The sequence below is a fragment of the Dermacentor variabilis genome, chromosome 11 (assembly GCF_050947875.1).
Source record: "Dermacentor variabilis isolate Ectoservices chromosome 11, ASM5094787v1, whole genome shotgun sequence".
NCBI lineage: Eukaryota > Metazoa > Arthropoda > Arachnida > Ixodida > Ixodidae > Dermacentor > Dermacentor variabilis.
Window position 1 is genome coordinate 8377955 of NC_134578.1, and position 16180 is coordinate 8394134.

At 45.9% G+C, this 16180-nt stretch overlaps 1 protein-coding gene and 1 long non-coding RNA gene across 3 annotated transcripts in view; one reads left to right on the plus strand and one right to left on the minus strand.

Moving 5' to 3' along the window:
• The window catches only part of LOC142564315 (uncharacterized), an 89499-nt gene that overhangs the window by 54691 nt on the left and 18628 nt on the right, over positions 1-16180 (minus strand). The gene's annotated exons all lie outside the window — the stretch shown is intronic.
• The window catches only part of LOC142564313 (venom metalloproteinase antarease-like TtrivMP_A), a 57678-nt gene that overhangs the window by 25043 nt on the left and 16455 nt on the right, over positions 1-16180 (plus strand). Inside the window, exons 13-14 of one of the 2 annotated variants that reach the window (XM_075675265.1) lie at positions 1982-2092; positions 10268-10712. In XM_075675265.1, coding sequence (XP_075531380.1) covers positions 1982-2092; positions 10268-10303 — 147 coding nt within the window. In that variant the 3' untranslated portion in view covers positions 10304-10712. Of the gene's footprint in view, positions 1-1981; positions 2093-10267; positions 10713-16180 lie in introns of those variants that run through there. The other variant, XM_075675264.1, reaches the window with a different exon arrangement.

Here is a 16180-nt window from a genome sequence, read left to right on the forward strand (position 1 = left end):
CCGCGAGCATGATCCAGTGTGGGTGCGAAGTTGAGCACGCGAACTTGAACTGAGAAAGCTATTGCTTTGCCGCACGCTGACCTCCCGCACGCTGACCTCCCGCACGCCTAATTTTGGGGATCACGTGATGCGCGGAACCTTGGAGGGTGCGCAGACGAAATGACCACAGGAGCGGCAGCAAGGAACATTGGCTTAGGGACCGATATGGGCACTCCCAGTTGCCAGTGCTACTGATCATGTTATTGTGCTCACGATCATCGAGCAAACTCGTTTCATGTATGTGTCTTAGGGCACGGCGTGACACCACGCGTGTTTTGTATGTGAATGTTTAAGTACTAGCATTTATACTGGCAATATATCTACGAGCGTTCCTTCGTGCAAGTCTAATACTTCGATATCGCTGTCACTTATTCACTCTTCAAATCAAAAAAGAACATTTTTTATTCAGGTTCAAAGCTGACATCACTTCGAGTAAAATTTGCTGGAGCTGCCCTTAGCTAACTTTGGTACATAGCGTAATACAACAGCCCATGTAACGTGGCAACTGGCATTGAAATGCATATATTCGTGGTATATTTCTGGGACATCTATGCTACATTCAGAACAGGGTCTATAAATATCCAGGACCATTCGACTGTTGCCCTCATCTACAATAAAGAGTGTGGTTAACTAAGAAATAATAAAATGAGCATCTTTATAAATGTTACCATGTTTAGAAGGTACTAATGACCGTGATAAAAAGCGAAAACCTCAGTGAACTGCATTTATGTAGAGAATACGCGTTTTTGGCTGCTCTTATTTCACTTGTGCTTATGTTCGTCTGTAGTTTCATGCGGAGCAGCAAAACGTTTTCTTCTTGAGGGATACAAGTATGTTCCAGGGGCGTGCGTAGAGGAACATGAACAAGAAAAATAGGTAGACCTCTATTAGTAAATTACCTCTCTTTATACTATACCAAGAAAGAAAGAAAGCGACCCTTATCGTTAGAGTCCGGTTGCACTAGAAAAGACGCAAGCACAAATGACGGGCGCAACGTCGTCAAAGTGTCAGATCCAGGGTCGCGTTGACATGATAGATATTTACTGAGTCTGTTCGAACCAAGCTACTTTTCGTTATCAGCAAAGATAAACTGCATCATATTCTGAAGGAGCCAAGAACCGAATTTAGCAACTTCTTGGGGACATTTTCAATGTCACAACAGCCCAAGTGCTTAGCGCGACATTATGTACTGGTGACAGAGTTCATGACATATCCGTAGATATGATTGCATTTTAACTCCGAATTTATCTACATTTGTGGGGCACAGGCCAGATAGATCTATATTTATGTTGTGCGTGTTTTGAGTTTCTGAAATGTAGACGTAATTTTACGCTCCTCCTGCTTTGCTTGTATTTTCCTTGTCCCTGTTCTCGTTTTCTTCTTCTTCCGAGCTCAGGCCTCTGCCTATACTTAATGAGTAAAGAAGCTATCCCAAACCAACATTTTTTGTAAGAATATATTGACATGCGTGAAGTCACATTGACGTAACAGAGCTGAAGTTTTCTTGCAAAATGATAAGGGGTGGTAGTTCAGCCATCATTTGCTCTTTTAGCAATTAACCTGTTATTACGAAATTAGCAGAATTAAAGTTATGAAATAATGATTGATCAATCTAAATTGCTTTAGGGCTTATTTTTCCCCTGTCTTTAAATGCGGCCTCATTTAAACGATCGCCGCCCTTCCCATCATCACTTTGCAGTGATGTAGCCAGCACTATCAAGCTTTTATGTATAATGAGCAACAGTGTTCTTTTTTCTCTGCACTTTGTGGGGCCTTTGAATTCTGAGGCGCTCTTTTCAATAGCTTAGTGTTCGTACTTTTACCACTTTTGTGCATTATTCAGATCTCTTCGCCATAGTCGTTCTTTATCGCATAAAAGGTTAAAGTATCATGATTATAATTCAGAGGCATGTTTGTTGCATCATACGCTTCCCGCCCTCAGCCCCCTGATTTAGCCATTGTGTGTAAGATGAAATGCTGCTACAACGTGCGGACTCAAACATGGTGCCAAACAGTCGATCTTGCAGAAGGCATGGTATGCACGGGAAACCAAGTAAGTAACTGTTCTTCTATCTCGTTAAGTAGTTGGAAAGCGGCAAGTTCATAACGACAACGAAACAGCCAATTCTGGCGGGTCACCTAACAACCTGAACGCGATGTTGCAAATTGTGGAATCACTTTGCATATATCGACGATAGGCTATATAACACTGTCAACGGAAGCCATAGTGAAAGGAAAAAGGAGAATAAATTTGTCGCCATGTAAGATGTGTAGACGTCATGGATGCATTTATCCCGCTGAGGCTACTGATATGGTTAGAAAATATGTCCAAGCTACGAGAGGGAAAAATCGCCAATACAAATGCACAAGTCAAACGAGAGACAAGCGCCGATTCTAAACCACAATTTTTTTTCAACTCGCATTGGTGGCTTATGTTACATATATTATGCACTATAATAAGAACATTTTTGCAGTATTGATTGCTGAAGCACAGAAACTTGATAAGATGTAGTTTGCGTTGTCTGTCCCTCTTGCCTTCATTATTTTATCACCTTCGATAGCCATAAAAAGGATTGGAATTACTATGAATTTTAGGAGACTGTGGTCGTTTGATTCCAATCTGGACTTCACTTTTAATGCAGTAGCAGTCGTGTGACACACCAGGCGACTTCAATGTCCGTATAGATGGCGTGAAATGTCTGTGACGTCCCGTTAAATGTCCAGATGTCCGCGCCGTCGCGAAAACATCGCGACGGCGCGACAAATGCTTTAGATGCGAGCGAATGCTTGCAAGCATTCGCTGGTGAGCGCGAGAAGACGTCGCTTGATGAGAAGACGTCTTCTCGCGCTCGCAAGGAAGGTCGGGAGGGTGCTCGCAATCTTCTCACGCGCGCGATAGGAGGCGGGCGGGGGGGGGGGGGGGTAGCGGGGAGAGGTGCGCGCACCAACAGGGGAGAGAGAAAAGGGGGCAGGCTAGTGTGAGCGTCCTATCTTTGAGGCAATCTGCTCTGAGTTCGAAGGCTAGCCGACCTGAGATAGCTGATGGCTTCTTTTACGCAGTGTTAAAAATTAAATTATGGGGTTTTACGTGCCAAAACCACTTTCTTATCATGAGGCACGCCGTAGTGGTGGACTCTGGAAATTTTAACCACCTGGGGTTCTTTAACGTGCACCTAAATCTAAGTAAAGGGTGTTTTCGCATTTCACCTCCATCGAATTTACGCTGTGTTCACGCTCGCCTAGTTCGCGTCGAAGTGAAAGGCAGCACGAAAGCGAATTCGCTCACTGCAGCAGCCAATTTTTATCACCGCAGCGTTCTGACAGCGTCTCCGCCGCCATGGAATGAGATGTGTTGGTGTTTGCATGTGCCTGCGTGACAGCATGCTCGCTAATTTAGATAGTAAACGACTGTTTACAGCAGTTTATGCAGCTCATAAAACGACTAACCTTATTTCGTATGGCTGTGTAATTATTTGCTATAGCAATCAATGTTTCGCTTGTCACGCGAAACTGACTTCTTGCAATTTCGTACGCTTGTGTATTGTCATGCGTCATTGTTTCAATGCTTTAAACAAAGCAAGAAAGATATATATATATATATATATATATATATATATATATATATATATATATATATATATATATATATATATATATATGTTGTAAGCACTATTAACGTACTTCGTCGTTTTCATTTGTACATAGCCATCATCATCTTCTTAGTTCTTCGACTTCTTCGCGCGTGAGCTGGGGGCGTTGCCTTTGTGGAATAAACAGCGCTGGACAACTCGATCGGTCTCGGTATTATAAAGTGGTGGAGGTACGTCAAGATCCCGACGTCCTCTCGCGTTCCCGTCCTCCCTGGAGCTCCGTTCCGGTCGCCGCCTGCACCCAGCTACCCCTACAACAATGGACACTTCCAACCCCGGCCCTTCCGGCGCCTCAAACCCTACCACACAGACGACCCCACCTGCGGCGCCCTCTTGGACTGTGACGAGCCCTCAGCGCGATCCCCCTGTCTTTGCGGGACTCCGCGGTGATGACGTAGACGATTGGATCGACCACTACGACCGCGTGAGTTCTTGCAACAAGTGGACCGACACCCAGAAATTGAGGCACGTCGCCTTCTACTTGACCGGTGTTGCAAAGACGTGGTATTTCAACCACGAATCCGACATCGCGGATTGGTCCACGTTTACCTCGAAGCTGCGGCAAATCTTCGCTTCCTCGTCTGGCCGTGCAGAAGTCGCCAAACAGAAGCTGGGAACGCGCCGCCAACTTCCCGAAGAGTCTTACACCTCATACATAGAGGATGTCTTGGCTCTGTGCCGCCGTGCGAATCCTAGCATGACGGAAGCCGAACGCGTTCGCCACATCTTAAAAGGCATTGGGCCTGTCGCGTTCAACGCCTTAATCGTTCAAAATCCGGCTTCTGTCCAAGACATCACTTCAACGTGTCAACGCCTCGACGAGCTGCAGTCTATTCGTCTTCCACATGAGAGCAGCGATCCTCAGGTTCCTCATTCTCCAGATTTACGTGCTCTTATCCGCACCATCATCCGCGAGGAGCTTCAACTACAAGACCTAAAGCGTCCCCCTGCTGCCTGCGCAACAACCCCCACCTTCGACTTGCGCGAGGTCGTAAAGCAGGAGTTGACAGCGATGACTACACCCACGACGCATCTTGCTCCGGTAGCGCGCTCCACACCTACCTACGCGGATGTTGTTTCGATACCCACCCCTACCGTGACTTCCGTGCCTACTGGCGTTTCCTATGACCATTTAGCTTCGATGGGAACCAGAGCACTTGCTGCGCCATCGTACCCTCAGTGGCGTCCACCTCGTCCGGTTTGTTTTTACTGTGGCATACGCGGCCATATATCTCGCTTCTGCCGCCGGCGCCAGCAGGATGAAAGGCGAGGCTATGCTGAGCACGAAAGAGACCGCAGTCGCCGATCAGACGACTACTATCCCGGACCGCACTCGTTCCCTCAACAGCGTTCTCCGTCTCCACCAGCTGCTCCCAATCTGCCTCATAGTTCCCGTTCGGCCAGACGTCGTTCTCCATCCCCTTACCGGCGCTCTACATCACCGCTTCGTCCCACTTCCCATTTTGTCGACCAGCACTCGGAAAACTAACTGTTGAAGTTTTTGGAGGGGAAACTGCTTCTTATCGGTCTTCAAAAATTCCTCCTGTTCGCCCGGCCAACATGCTTTCTGTGACTGTCGAAGGTGTTCCCGCGTCAGCTCTCATCGATACCGGTGCCGCCGTTTCTGTTCTTCGGAGTGATCTGTGTTCCCGGCTCCGTAAAGTAAAAACGCCTTATCTTGGACCTATTTTGCGTGGTGCTAATAATGCATTCATTCACCCTGACGGACAGTGTACTGCTCGTGTTCTCATCGACGGCATACGCCACCACATCGAGTTTATCATCCTTCCAACGTGCATCCATGAACTTATACTTGGTTGGGACTTCCTACATTCTGCTTCAGCCGTCATTTCATGTAGAGAGGAAGTTGTCCACATCACGGATACAGAGCTTGCTCCTGTTGCGGACTCTTCACTTTCATGCGCGAACTTGGCCATCGCTGCAGACTACGTCCTGCGTCCTGGTCACGAAGACGTTGTAGCCGTGACATCCAGTCAGATCGCCGACGGAGACGCCCTAGTCGCCCCTTCTTCCCGCTGTACTTCTCGCGGAATTCTCATTGCCACCTGTCTCGTCCGGTTTTCACGCGGCCGCGCCCTTCTGTCTGCTTGCAACACGACCCCAGATCCTGTGATTCTGCCCAAAGGGATGACTGTGGCAACCCTCGCCGACACTCAACCTATCTCTCTAGTCACGCTTTGCCCTTCTTCATCGCCAGCACCAACCTCAGGTTTGGATGATTCTTTCCCTCCTCCAGCCGTTCTTGGTTCTGACCTAACAGCCGCGCAATCCGAAGCCTTAATGGTGGTCTTGGCAAAGCACAAAGCCTGTTTCGATAGCTATTCCCCTGTGTTGAGCCAAACTCCTGCGGCTACACACCGCATCGACACCGATGGTTCCGCTATAATACGACGACGCCCCTATCGTGTATCGCCGTCCGAACGAAAGGTCATTGAACAACAGGTCGCTGACATGCTTGCGCGGAAGATAATACGACCTTCATCTAGCCCATGGGCGTCTCCCGTGGTCCTGGTAAAGAAAAAAGATGGCTCAGTTCGCTTTTGCGTGGATTATCGAGCGCTCAATAAGATCACACGCAAGGACGTATATCCAATACCTCGAATTGACGACGCTTTGGACACGCTACAAGGGGCGGAGTATTTCTCCAGCCTTGATCTTCGATCAGGGTACTGGCAAATTCCGATGAACGAGACTGACAAAGAAAAGACCGCATTCGCTACACCGGATGGCCTTTATGAATTTAACGTGATGCCTTTTGGCCTTTGTAATGCTCCTGCCACATTTGAGCGCATGATAGACAACGTACTTCGTGGTCTAAAATGGAAGACATGCTTCTGTTATCTGGACGATATTGTCATCTTTTCGTCTGACTTCAGCCAACATCTTCATCGATTAGACGAAGTTCTCAAGTGCCTTGCGAATGCTGGTCTCCAGATCAATACAAAAAAAATGTAAATTTGCAAGCAAAACAATAAAAGTATTGGGTCACGTCGTCTCAAAAGATGGCATCCAGCCTGACCCCGAAAAGATTAGTGCCGTTCTTCAGTTTCCTCGCCCCCAGCAACAGAAAGATCTACGTAGTTTCCTCGGCTTGGCGTCATATTTCCGTAGGTTTATACGCAACTTCGCAGCAATAGCAGCACCTCTACACAAGCTACTGGTTACCAGTGCCTCTTTCACGTGGACTAGCGACTGCGAGTCGGCTTTTCAAGCTCTTAAGCGGCATCTTACTTCCGGACCAGTGCTTCGCCACTTCGATAATCGTGCCCCCACCATACTCCATACTGACGCAAGCGCACAAGGTATTGGCGCAGTACTTCTGCAACGTAATACAGCATCTAAAGAGCAAGTCATAGCATATGCCAGCCGAACACTTTCTCCAGCTGAGCGGAACTACACCATAACAGAGCAAGAGTGCCTGGCTATCGTTTGGTCGATTCAGAAATTTCGCCCATACCTTTACGGCCGCCACTTCACCATCGTCACCGACCATCATGCTCTGTGTTGGCTGTCATCAATGAAAAACATGTCAGGACGCTTAGGACGCTGGATACTCCGCTTGCAGGAATATGACTTCACTATAACATACAAGTCTGGAAAACACCATCATGATGCAGACGCATTGTCTCGCTGCCCACTCTCACTCTCTCCAGGTAACGCGCAGTCGCCTTCCCAACCACGTCGTTCCGATGCTACGCCTGCCTCTCACCAACTCTCGATAACGCCCCTGGACCAAGTAACGCTTTCATCACGCTCTGATTTCGTCTCGCTTCAGCGGGCCGACTCCTACTGTCGAGCTCTCATGGATCGCCTTAGTGGGTTCGCCGAACCACCCAACAGCCGCTTGCGACGCCAACTTCGACAATTCCGCCTTCAAGGTGGCGTGCTACACCGCTACGTTTACCACCCAACAGGTCACCGGTGGGTCCCAGTTCTACCTCGCTGCCTTCGTTTGCGGGTATTAGAGGCACTTCACGACGATGTATCGGCTGGCCACTTAGGCTTCCACAAGACTTACGACCGCATAAAGACCCGCTGCTTCTGGCCTGGCCTATCCTCAACGGTGGCCAAATACATTGCCTCTTGTGCGTCATGTCAGCACCGCAAACGCTCGACATCCCCTCCTGCCGGTTTACTACAACCTCTCCCTTGCCCGGAGGCACCTTTTGAATTTGTTGGCATTGATTTATATGGTCCCTTGCCGTTGACACCCTCCGGTCACCGTTGGATTGTCACTTCGGTCGACCATTTAACAAGATATGCCGAGACTGCCCCTCTGCGATCCGGCACCGCTTCTGAGGTCACCGACTTTTTCTTGCGCGCCATCGCCTTGCGCCATGGGGCTCCTCGCGTTCTTCTCAGTGACCGTGGCAAGGCGTTCATTTCACAAGTTCTCGAGGAAGTTCTTCGAGCCACTAATACCGTCCACAAATCTACTTCTACTTATCATCCGCAAACCAATGGCCTTACTGAGCGCTTCCACCGTACGCTGTCTGACATGATTTCCATGTACATCCGTCCTGACCACACTGACTGGGATAAAATTCTTCCTTTTGTGACATTCGCATATAATACTGCTATTCAACGGACTACCGGCTACAGCCCTTTCTTCCTTGTGTATGGACGATCTCCTTCCACCATATTCGACAGAGAACTATTTTTCGCACCTTCTTCGCCCAACGCGTCGCTTCCAGAAGATTTTGCAGCCCGAGTTGCACATTGCCGTCAAATCGCCCGGCAAAGCACAGAAGCTATCCAAGCTGAGCGCAAGCGTTACTGCGACAACAAACGCCGTGACCTACGTTTTCACCCTGGAGACCAAGTCCTGCTTTGGACTCCAGTCCGCACCCCAGGCCTCTGTGAGAAGTTCCTTCCACGCTACATTGGCCCATACACCGTTGTGCAGCAAACATCTGCAGTGAACTATCTCGTCCGCCCAGTACACTCCGTCACTGACCGGCGCCGCCGGAATGCCGAAATTGTTCACGTCTCGCGGATGAAGCCCTTCACTCCCCGTTTAGATAATCTCTAATCTGCGGCCAGGCTGGCCGCTTCCATGACGGGGGGAAGTTAGTGTAAGCACTATTAACGTACTTCGTCGTTTTCATTTGTACATAGCCATCATCATCTTCTTAGTTCTTCGACTTCTTCGCGCGTGAGCTGGGGGCGTTGCCTTTTGTGGAATAAACAGCGCTGGACAACTCGATCGGTCTCGGTATTATAATATATATATATATATATATATATATATATATATATATATATATATATATATATATATATATATATATATAAATTGAATACTTGTTCTGTTTACCTTGTAGGACCGCTCAAGTTCAATATATATGTATATATATATTTATATATATATATATATATATATATATATATATATATATATATATATATATATATATAATGAAGAAGAGTACGACGCACGTTCAAGAAGTACAGTATATTTGACTGACGTTTCGGCTTGTGGACCAGCCTTTGTCAAAATGGCTTTGACTTTGACAAAGGCTGGTCCACCAGCCGAAACTACAGTCAAATATACTGTGCTTCTTGAACGTACGTACTCTTCTTCATTTTACTACCGGGGCCAGCGTGATTTCCTCAGCCATATCTCTCTCTCTCTCTCTCTCTCTCTCTATATATATATATATATATATATATATATATATATATATATATATATATATATATATATATATATATAGCAGTCCCATATAGTCCGATGTGCTTTCATGTCTTGATGCGTCTTCGGACTCCACAGAATTTTCTATATTTAACTTTTGACCATAGGGACAGAAAAAAAAGAACGGAAATCTGAGAAAGCGCCCATTCAAGCTCGTAGCGATAACAGGCTTAAATTCTATTAGGAACTATGACCAGAGCAGTTACAAAAGCTCGACAATTGAATTAATTCAAGAGATACCAAATATACAATACAAATGGAAATAAACTTACTCTACAGGCGCATACATGGCTTTGGCAGGAAGCATCAAGCATAAACAACTTTCTTTTTAACTGATTGACTGCCGTTAGAATAAACGGCGTATGTAACTAAACTAACTGCAAAAGGAGCTGGACTTAGCTACAATCAAACCTAGGCTGTCGCCCCCTACAGATGCTTATCTATATACTATTTCAAAATCCTGGCAACAAATGCACAACCACACAAATGCGTTCGCTGTTTTGCTAGATTAATTTAAATTACTTGAAAAGTATGTTACAAGATGCGTTCGAAGCTGCATAGCTGATCAGTGTCTGACTATTTGCTTCCTGTTATTCATTGTCAAAGAAATTCGTAAATGAAGTTTAAATATAGTCCACTTTACTTGCATATGGTACTGTTGAGCCTATTCTCGATTTCATTTCCTAACAAGATTCGGTAGCTTAATTGTCCCTGATGCAGTTAAGTAAACAATGCTGCATGGTGCATTCCTTGTCCCGAGATGGGCCTGCGATTTTCATTCGATAGAAAAGTTGATTTTGGCTAACCAGCACACGTATTTACATAAACTTCACTCATAGAGGCTTCTTTCCTACTTTTCCAGACATGCAGAAAGGGCGTTTGTGGAAACCACACCTGAGCAGTAAAATATTCAATAAAATAAATTGTCCAGTGCTATCAGCAGCAAACTTATTGAAGCTGGTTCTCTGCTGATGTTGCTTCTGAACATCTTTCGTTGGCGGCCAACAACGTTCCCTGTCTGGTTAATAATATAATGTACCGTAGTCACACGGCAATACTGAATCAAATGAAATGCAAGCGTCAATTCTGGGCATGGGAAAAAGAAAATGCGAGTGCGCAATAGAAAAAACAACATTTTATTTTTGGTGATATTTGCATCATGCAATACGTAAACACTTCAGAGGACAAGCACCTTTGTAATACCGCAGGGAACAAAGCGCCTTACATGGGAGATTCTACGGTATTTTAAGTTGAATGCCACAAATAGAATATTCTCATTAATGAAATGTTTAAATAATCTGGAACTTTTTGCTATTATACAAACCATCTGAACGGTATGAATAAACACTATAAAAGTTCAAGCCGGCTCTCCCGTGTAGTCGATCTAAACATCTTATCATGAACACTTGTGAAGATGCAATTCTTCAATGGGCGAACCTAAGGCACTTTAAGTTCACTGCGCCACCACGGCCTACCCGCGGTGGTGGCGAAGTGGATATGGCGTTGTGTTTCTAAGCCGAGGGCGTTGGATCGAATCCCGGCCGCGGCGGCCCCAGTTCGATTGCGGGAAAATACAACGCCCTTGTATCGTGCATTGGGTGGCTGTTAAAGATCCCCAGGTGGTCAAAAGTAATCCGAAGTCTGTCACTATGGCGTGTCTCATAATCAAATAGTAGCTTTAGGAAGCAATTACAAACCCCAAAATGTATTTATTTCAACCCCCAAAGACAGTACGCTAGCACGGCGGGTGCAGTTTACAGTTGCAACAAATGATGCAGCACTTTCTTGGGTATTCGCAATCCAACACAGGAAGGGTAAGTTCGCGTGCTGCAGAATACGATCACAAGAGTAAAATTATCGCGTCCTGTGTCTCCTCTCTGCTTTGAACCACGTGCCGGACACATTGTTGCGAAATCCAACTGGGGATGACTCAGTAAATCTTAGATTTGTGCGAGTCGGTTCGCGGCTATTCAAAAGTCGCAGCGCGACTGGGACAGAGACAAAGAAACACAAACCACAACACAAGCGCTGACAGCAATCATGTTTGCACACGCCAAGGCTGGATCAGTGCGAAAAGTTCCAGAGGGAAAGGGGCCCAAAGTAAGAATGTTGCAGTAAAACTTTTATTTGGGAGAGTCTGTTCATGGCTACTCATAAGGTGCAGCGCGACTGGGAATGAGACAAAGAAACACAAACCACAACACAAGCGCTGACAGCAATCAGGTTTCAACAGGCCAAGGCTGGATCAATGCGATAAGTTCTAGACCAAAAAGGGTCCAATGTAGAAGAAAAATGTTGCAGCAAAACTTTTATTTGGGCGAGTCGGTTCATGGCTATCGTAAAGGCGCAGCGCGACTGGGACAGAGACGAATAAACACAAGCGCTGACAGCAATTAGGTTCGCACAGGCAAAGACGGGATCAGTACGAAAAGTTCCAGAGAAAGAAGGGTCCAATGTAGAAGTATGTTGCAGTAAAACTTTGATTTTGGCGAGTCGGTTCATGGCTATTCAAAAGGCGCAGCGCTAGTGGGCCGGAGCCAAATAAACACAAACCACAACACAAGCTCTGACAGCAATCAGGTTTCCAGAAGCCAAGGCTGGATCAGTGCGAAAACTTCCAGACAAAAAAGGGTGCAATGTAGAAACAATATGTTGCAGTAAAACTATGATTTGGGTGAGTCATTTCATAGCAATTCAAAAGGCGCAGCGCGACTGGGACGGAGTCAAAGGAACACAAACCACAACACAAGCGCTGACAGCAATCAGGTTTCCACAGGCTGGATCAGTACGCAAAATACCAGAGAAAGAAGGACCCAATATAGAAGAAATATGTTGCAGTAAAACTTCGATTTGGGCGAGTTGGTTCATGGCTACTGAAAAGGCGCAGCGTGACTGAGACGGAGACAAAGAAACACAAACCACAACACAAGCGCTGACAGCACTCAGGTTTCAACAGGCTAAGGCTGGATCAGAGCGAAAAGTTCAAGACAAAAACCGTTCCAATGTAGAAGAAATCGTCATCATCATCATCACCTGGGTTACGCCCACTGCAGGGCCCCAAAGGCCTCTACCATACTTCTCCAACAACCCCGGTCATGTACTAATTGTGGCCATGTTGTCCCTGCAAACTTCTTAATCTCATCCGCCCACCTAACTTTCTGCCGCCCCTTGCTACGCTTCCCTTCCCTTGGAATCCAGTCCGTAACCCTTAATGACCATCGTTTATCTTCCCTCCTCATTACATGTCCTGCCCATGTCCCCATTTCTTTTTCTTGATTTCAACTAAGATGTAATTACCTCGCGTTTGTTCCCTCACCCAATCTGCTCTTTTCTCATCCCTTAACGTTACGCCCATCATTCTTCTTTCCATAGCTCGTTGCGTCGTCCTCAATTTAAGTAGAACCATTTTCGTAAGCCCCCAGGTTTCTGCCCCGTAGGTGAGTACTGGTAAGACACAGCTATTATACACTTTTCTCTTGGGGGATAATGGCAACCTGCTGTTCATGATCTGAGAATGCCTGCCAAACGCACCCCAGCCCACACTTATTCTTCTGATTATTTTTGTCTCATGATCCGGATCCGCCGTCACTACCTGCCCTAAGTAGATGTTTTCCCTTACCTCTTCCAGTGCCTCACTACCTATTGTAAACTCCTGTTCTCTTCCGAAACTGTTAAACATTACTTTAGTTTTCTGCAGATTAATTTTTAGACCCACTCTTCTGCTTTGCCTCTCCAGGTCATTGAGCATGCATTGCAATTGGTCCCCTGAGTTACTAAGCCAGGCAATATCATCAGCGAATCGCAAGTTACTAAGGTATTCTCCATTAACTTTTATATCCAATTCTTTCCAATGCAGGCCTCTCATTACCTCCTTGAAACACCCCGTGAATTACATTGGAGAGATCGTATCTCCCTCCCTGACGCCTTTCTTTACTTGGATTTTCTTGCTTTCTTTATGGAGGACTACGGTGGCTGTGGAGCCGCTATAGATGTATTTCAGTATTTTTACATACGGCTCGTCTACACCCTGATTCCGTAATGCATCCATGACTGCTGAGGTTTCGACAGAATCAAACGCTTTCTCGTAATCAATGAAAGCTATATATAAGGTTGGTTATATTCCGCACATTTCTCTATCACCTGATTGATAGTGTGAAGAAATATGTTGCAGTAAAACTTTCATGTGGGCGAGTCGGTTCGTAGCTACTCAAAAGGTGCAGCGCGACATGGACGGAGCCAAAGAAACGCAAACCACAACACAAGCGCTGACAGCAACCAGGTTTCCATAGGCCAAGGCTGGATCAGTGCGAAAAGTTCCAGACCAAAAGGGTCCAACGTTGAAGAAAAATGACGCAGTAAAACTTTTATTTGGGCGAGTCGGTTCATGGCTATTGAAAATGCGCAGCGCGACTGGGACAGAGACAAATAAACACAAGCGCTGACAGCAATTAGGTTCGCACAGGCAAAGACGGGATCAGTACGAAAAATTCCAGAGAAAAAAGAGTCCAATGTAGCAGAAGTATGTTGCAGTAAAACTGATTTGGATGAGTCGGTTTATGGCTATTCAAAAGGCGCAGCGTGACTGGGACGGAGAAAAAGAGACACAAACCACAACACAAGCGCTGACAGCACTCAGGCTTGCACAGGCCAAGACTGGATCAGTACGAAAAGTTCCAGAGAAAAAAGGGTCCAATGTAGATGAAGCATGTTGCAGTAAATCTTTGATTTGTGTGAGTCGGTTCATGGCTATTGAAAAGGCGCAGCGCGACTGGGACGGAGACAAAGAAACACAAACCACAACACAAGCGCTGACAGCAATCATGTTTGCACAGGCCAAGATTGTAGTTTGTGTATGTTTTTCTCCGTCCCAGTCGCGCTGCGCCTTTTGAAGAGCTATGAACCAACTCGCCCAAATCAAAGTTTCACTGCAACATATTTCTTCTACATTGGGCCTTTTCTCTTTGGAACTTTTCGCACTGGTCCAGCCTTGACCTGTGCAAACCTGATTGCTGTCAGCGCTTGTGTTGTGGATTGTGTTTATTTGTCTCCGTCCCAGTAGCGCTTCGCCTTTTGAATGGGGATGACTTGTCTGGAATGAAAGAAGCCTGACAATAGTTTTCTCAGAAAGACCTCACCGAGGTTCAATGCCAAGACGCTGACGTTACGGCTAACGCAGCTCCACCTCAGGACGCGGAAAATACAAGCAAACCTGGCATGCCCAACGCGACGCTATAGCGTGATTTCTTGAAAAATTAAGCGGCAAGATAAAGAAAGCCTTCCGGTCATCCCTTCTTCGTTGTGGTCTGACATTCTTCACGCCATTCACGACACAACTCAAGGCGGCCACTTATTATCGAGCGATGCTGAAAAAGTATATGAGCACACTTTTGATGGCTAGAAATGGGTACGAGTGTTCGCTCTTACGTCGCTAGCTGCGGTATAAGCCAGTGACACCAGCGGATTCGAGGATGCCAACCCGGACATCTCACAGCCATTATGTCTCTTGCTATTATCGTTCACATGGTTGGCGTCGACCCTGTTTGCACCCTAGCAATGACAGCGGCTGCCAACCGCGGCATCCTGATTGCTGTTGACACCTATCCAATATTTTAGGTAGCTGCCGTGCGTTCCCTGGTACCCAGCTACATGACAGTATTTTCGAAAAACTGATTTCAACTTAGGCGAGGGGCCTTCAGGGGAAAAATTCTGGATCGGACACCCACTTTCACCAGTTCCATACTCTTCACCTACCTCCTTCAAGCAGGAATGTAGCACCCTTCTGGTTCAGCATACTTCTCGCAATGGTCTTAATTACAGTAACCATCATGCGATTCCAGACAATACCCGAGAAACTGATCTATAGCAACCCATTGGCTACATTGCTAAATCTTATTTTAAAACTAAATAACTTCGAATTCGAAGGATAACACTATGTCCATTCCTGTGGAACGTGAATGATTACGCGGATTGGCCACAACTATGCCGATATATTAATCAGTTAGAAAATCAATTTTTGCTAACCCAGGCGCTAAAGCCTTTTTATTACAAACGTTACATTGACGATGTTGTTTTTGTGATTTGGTAGCATAGATAACAGCAGCTGCTTTCCTTCATATCTGACTTTAACAATGCCCATCCATCCATCCATCTATCCATCCATATCAGTTAATCACACGTGCCCTGCAAATATTGTTAACTTCCTTGATGTCAGCGTTTCAGGGCTAATTAATAAACTATCTACAGCCCTATACAAAAAGACGACCTACCAACATCAATATCTACACTTCAATAGTAAGTAACCACGTTAAACGTTGCAAGACAAGCATTTCTTATAGTCAGGCCTTACGTTTCAAAGGAATGTGTTCTGAGGAATTAGGGTTTTTAAAAAAAGTTGTGCAACACTAAAAAGCGCTTTACTCAAACAAAACTACAAAATAAGAAACCGAATCCCTCAGCTTAGACAAATCTTGTGCTAACCCATTTTTCGCCAGTCCCGCGAGTTTCGGATGTGCTAAAGAAATACCATGATATTTTAATGCGAAGTCAGCGCCTCAAAAACACCTTCGCTGAACCTCCTAAAGTAGCATACCGTAAAGCTAGAAATATTCGCGATATACTATCATCATCATCTAAAACTGACTGTCCTGATGCCATCAGATGGCATCTTTGCCAAAAACTGCGATGTAAATTATGCGTCCACATGGGCACATTGCAGCAGTGGACTAGTAGGGCTTTAAAGTTTTATTTAAAGATCAAAGGCCATTTCGACTGCAAC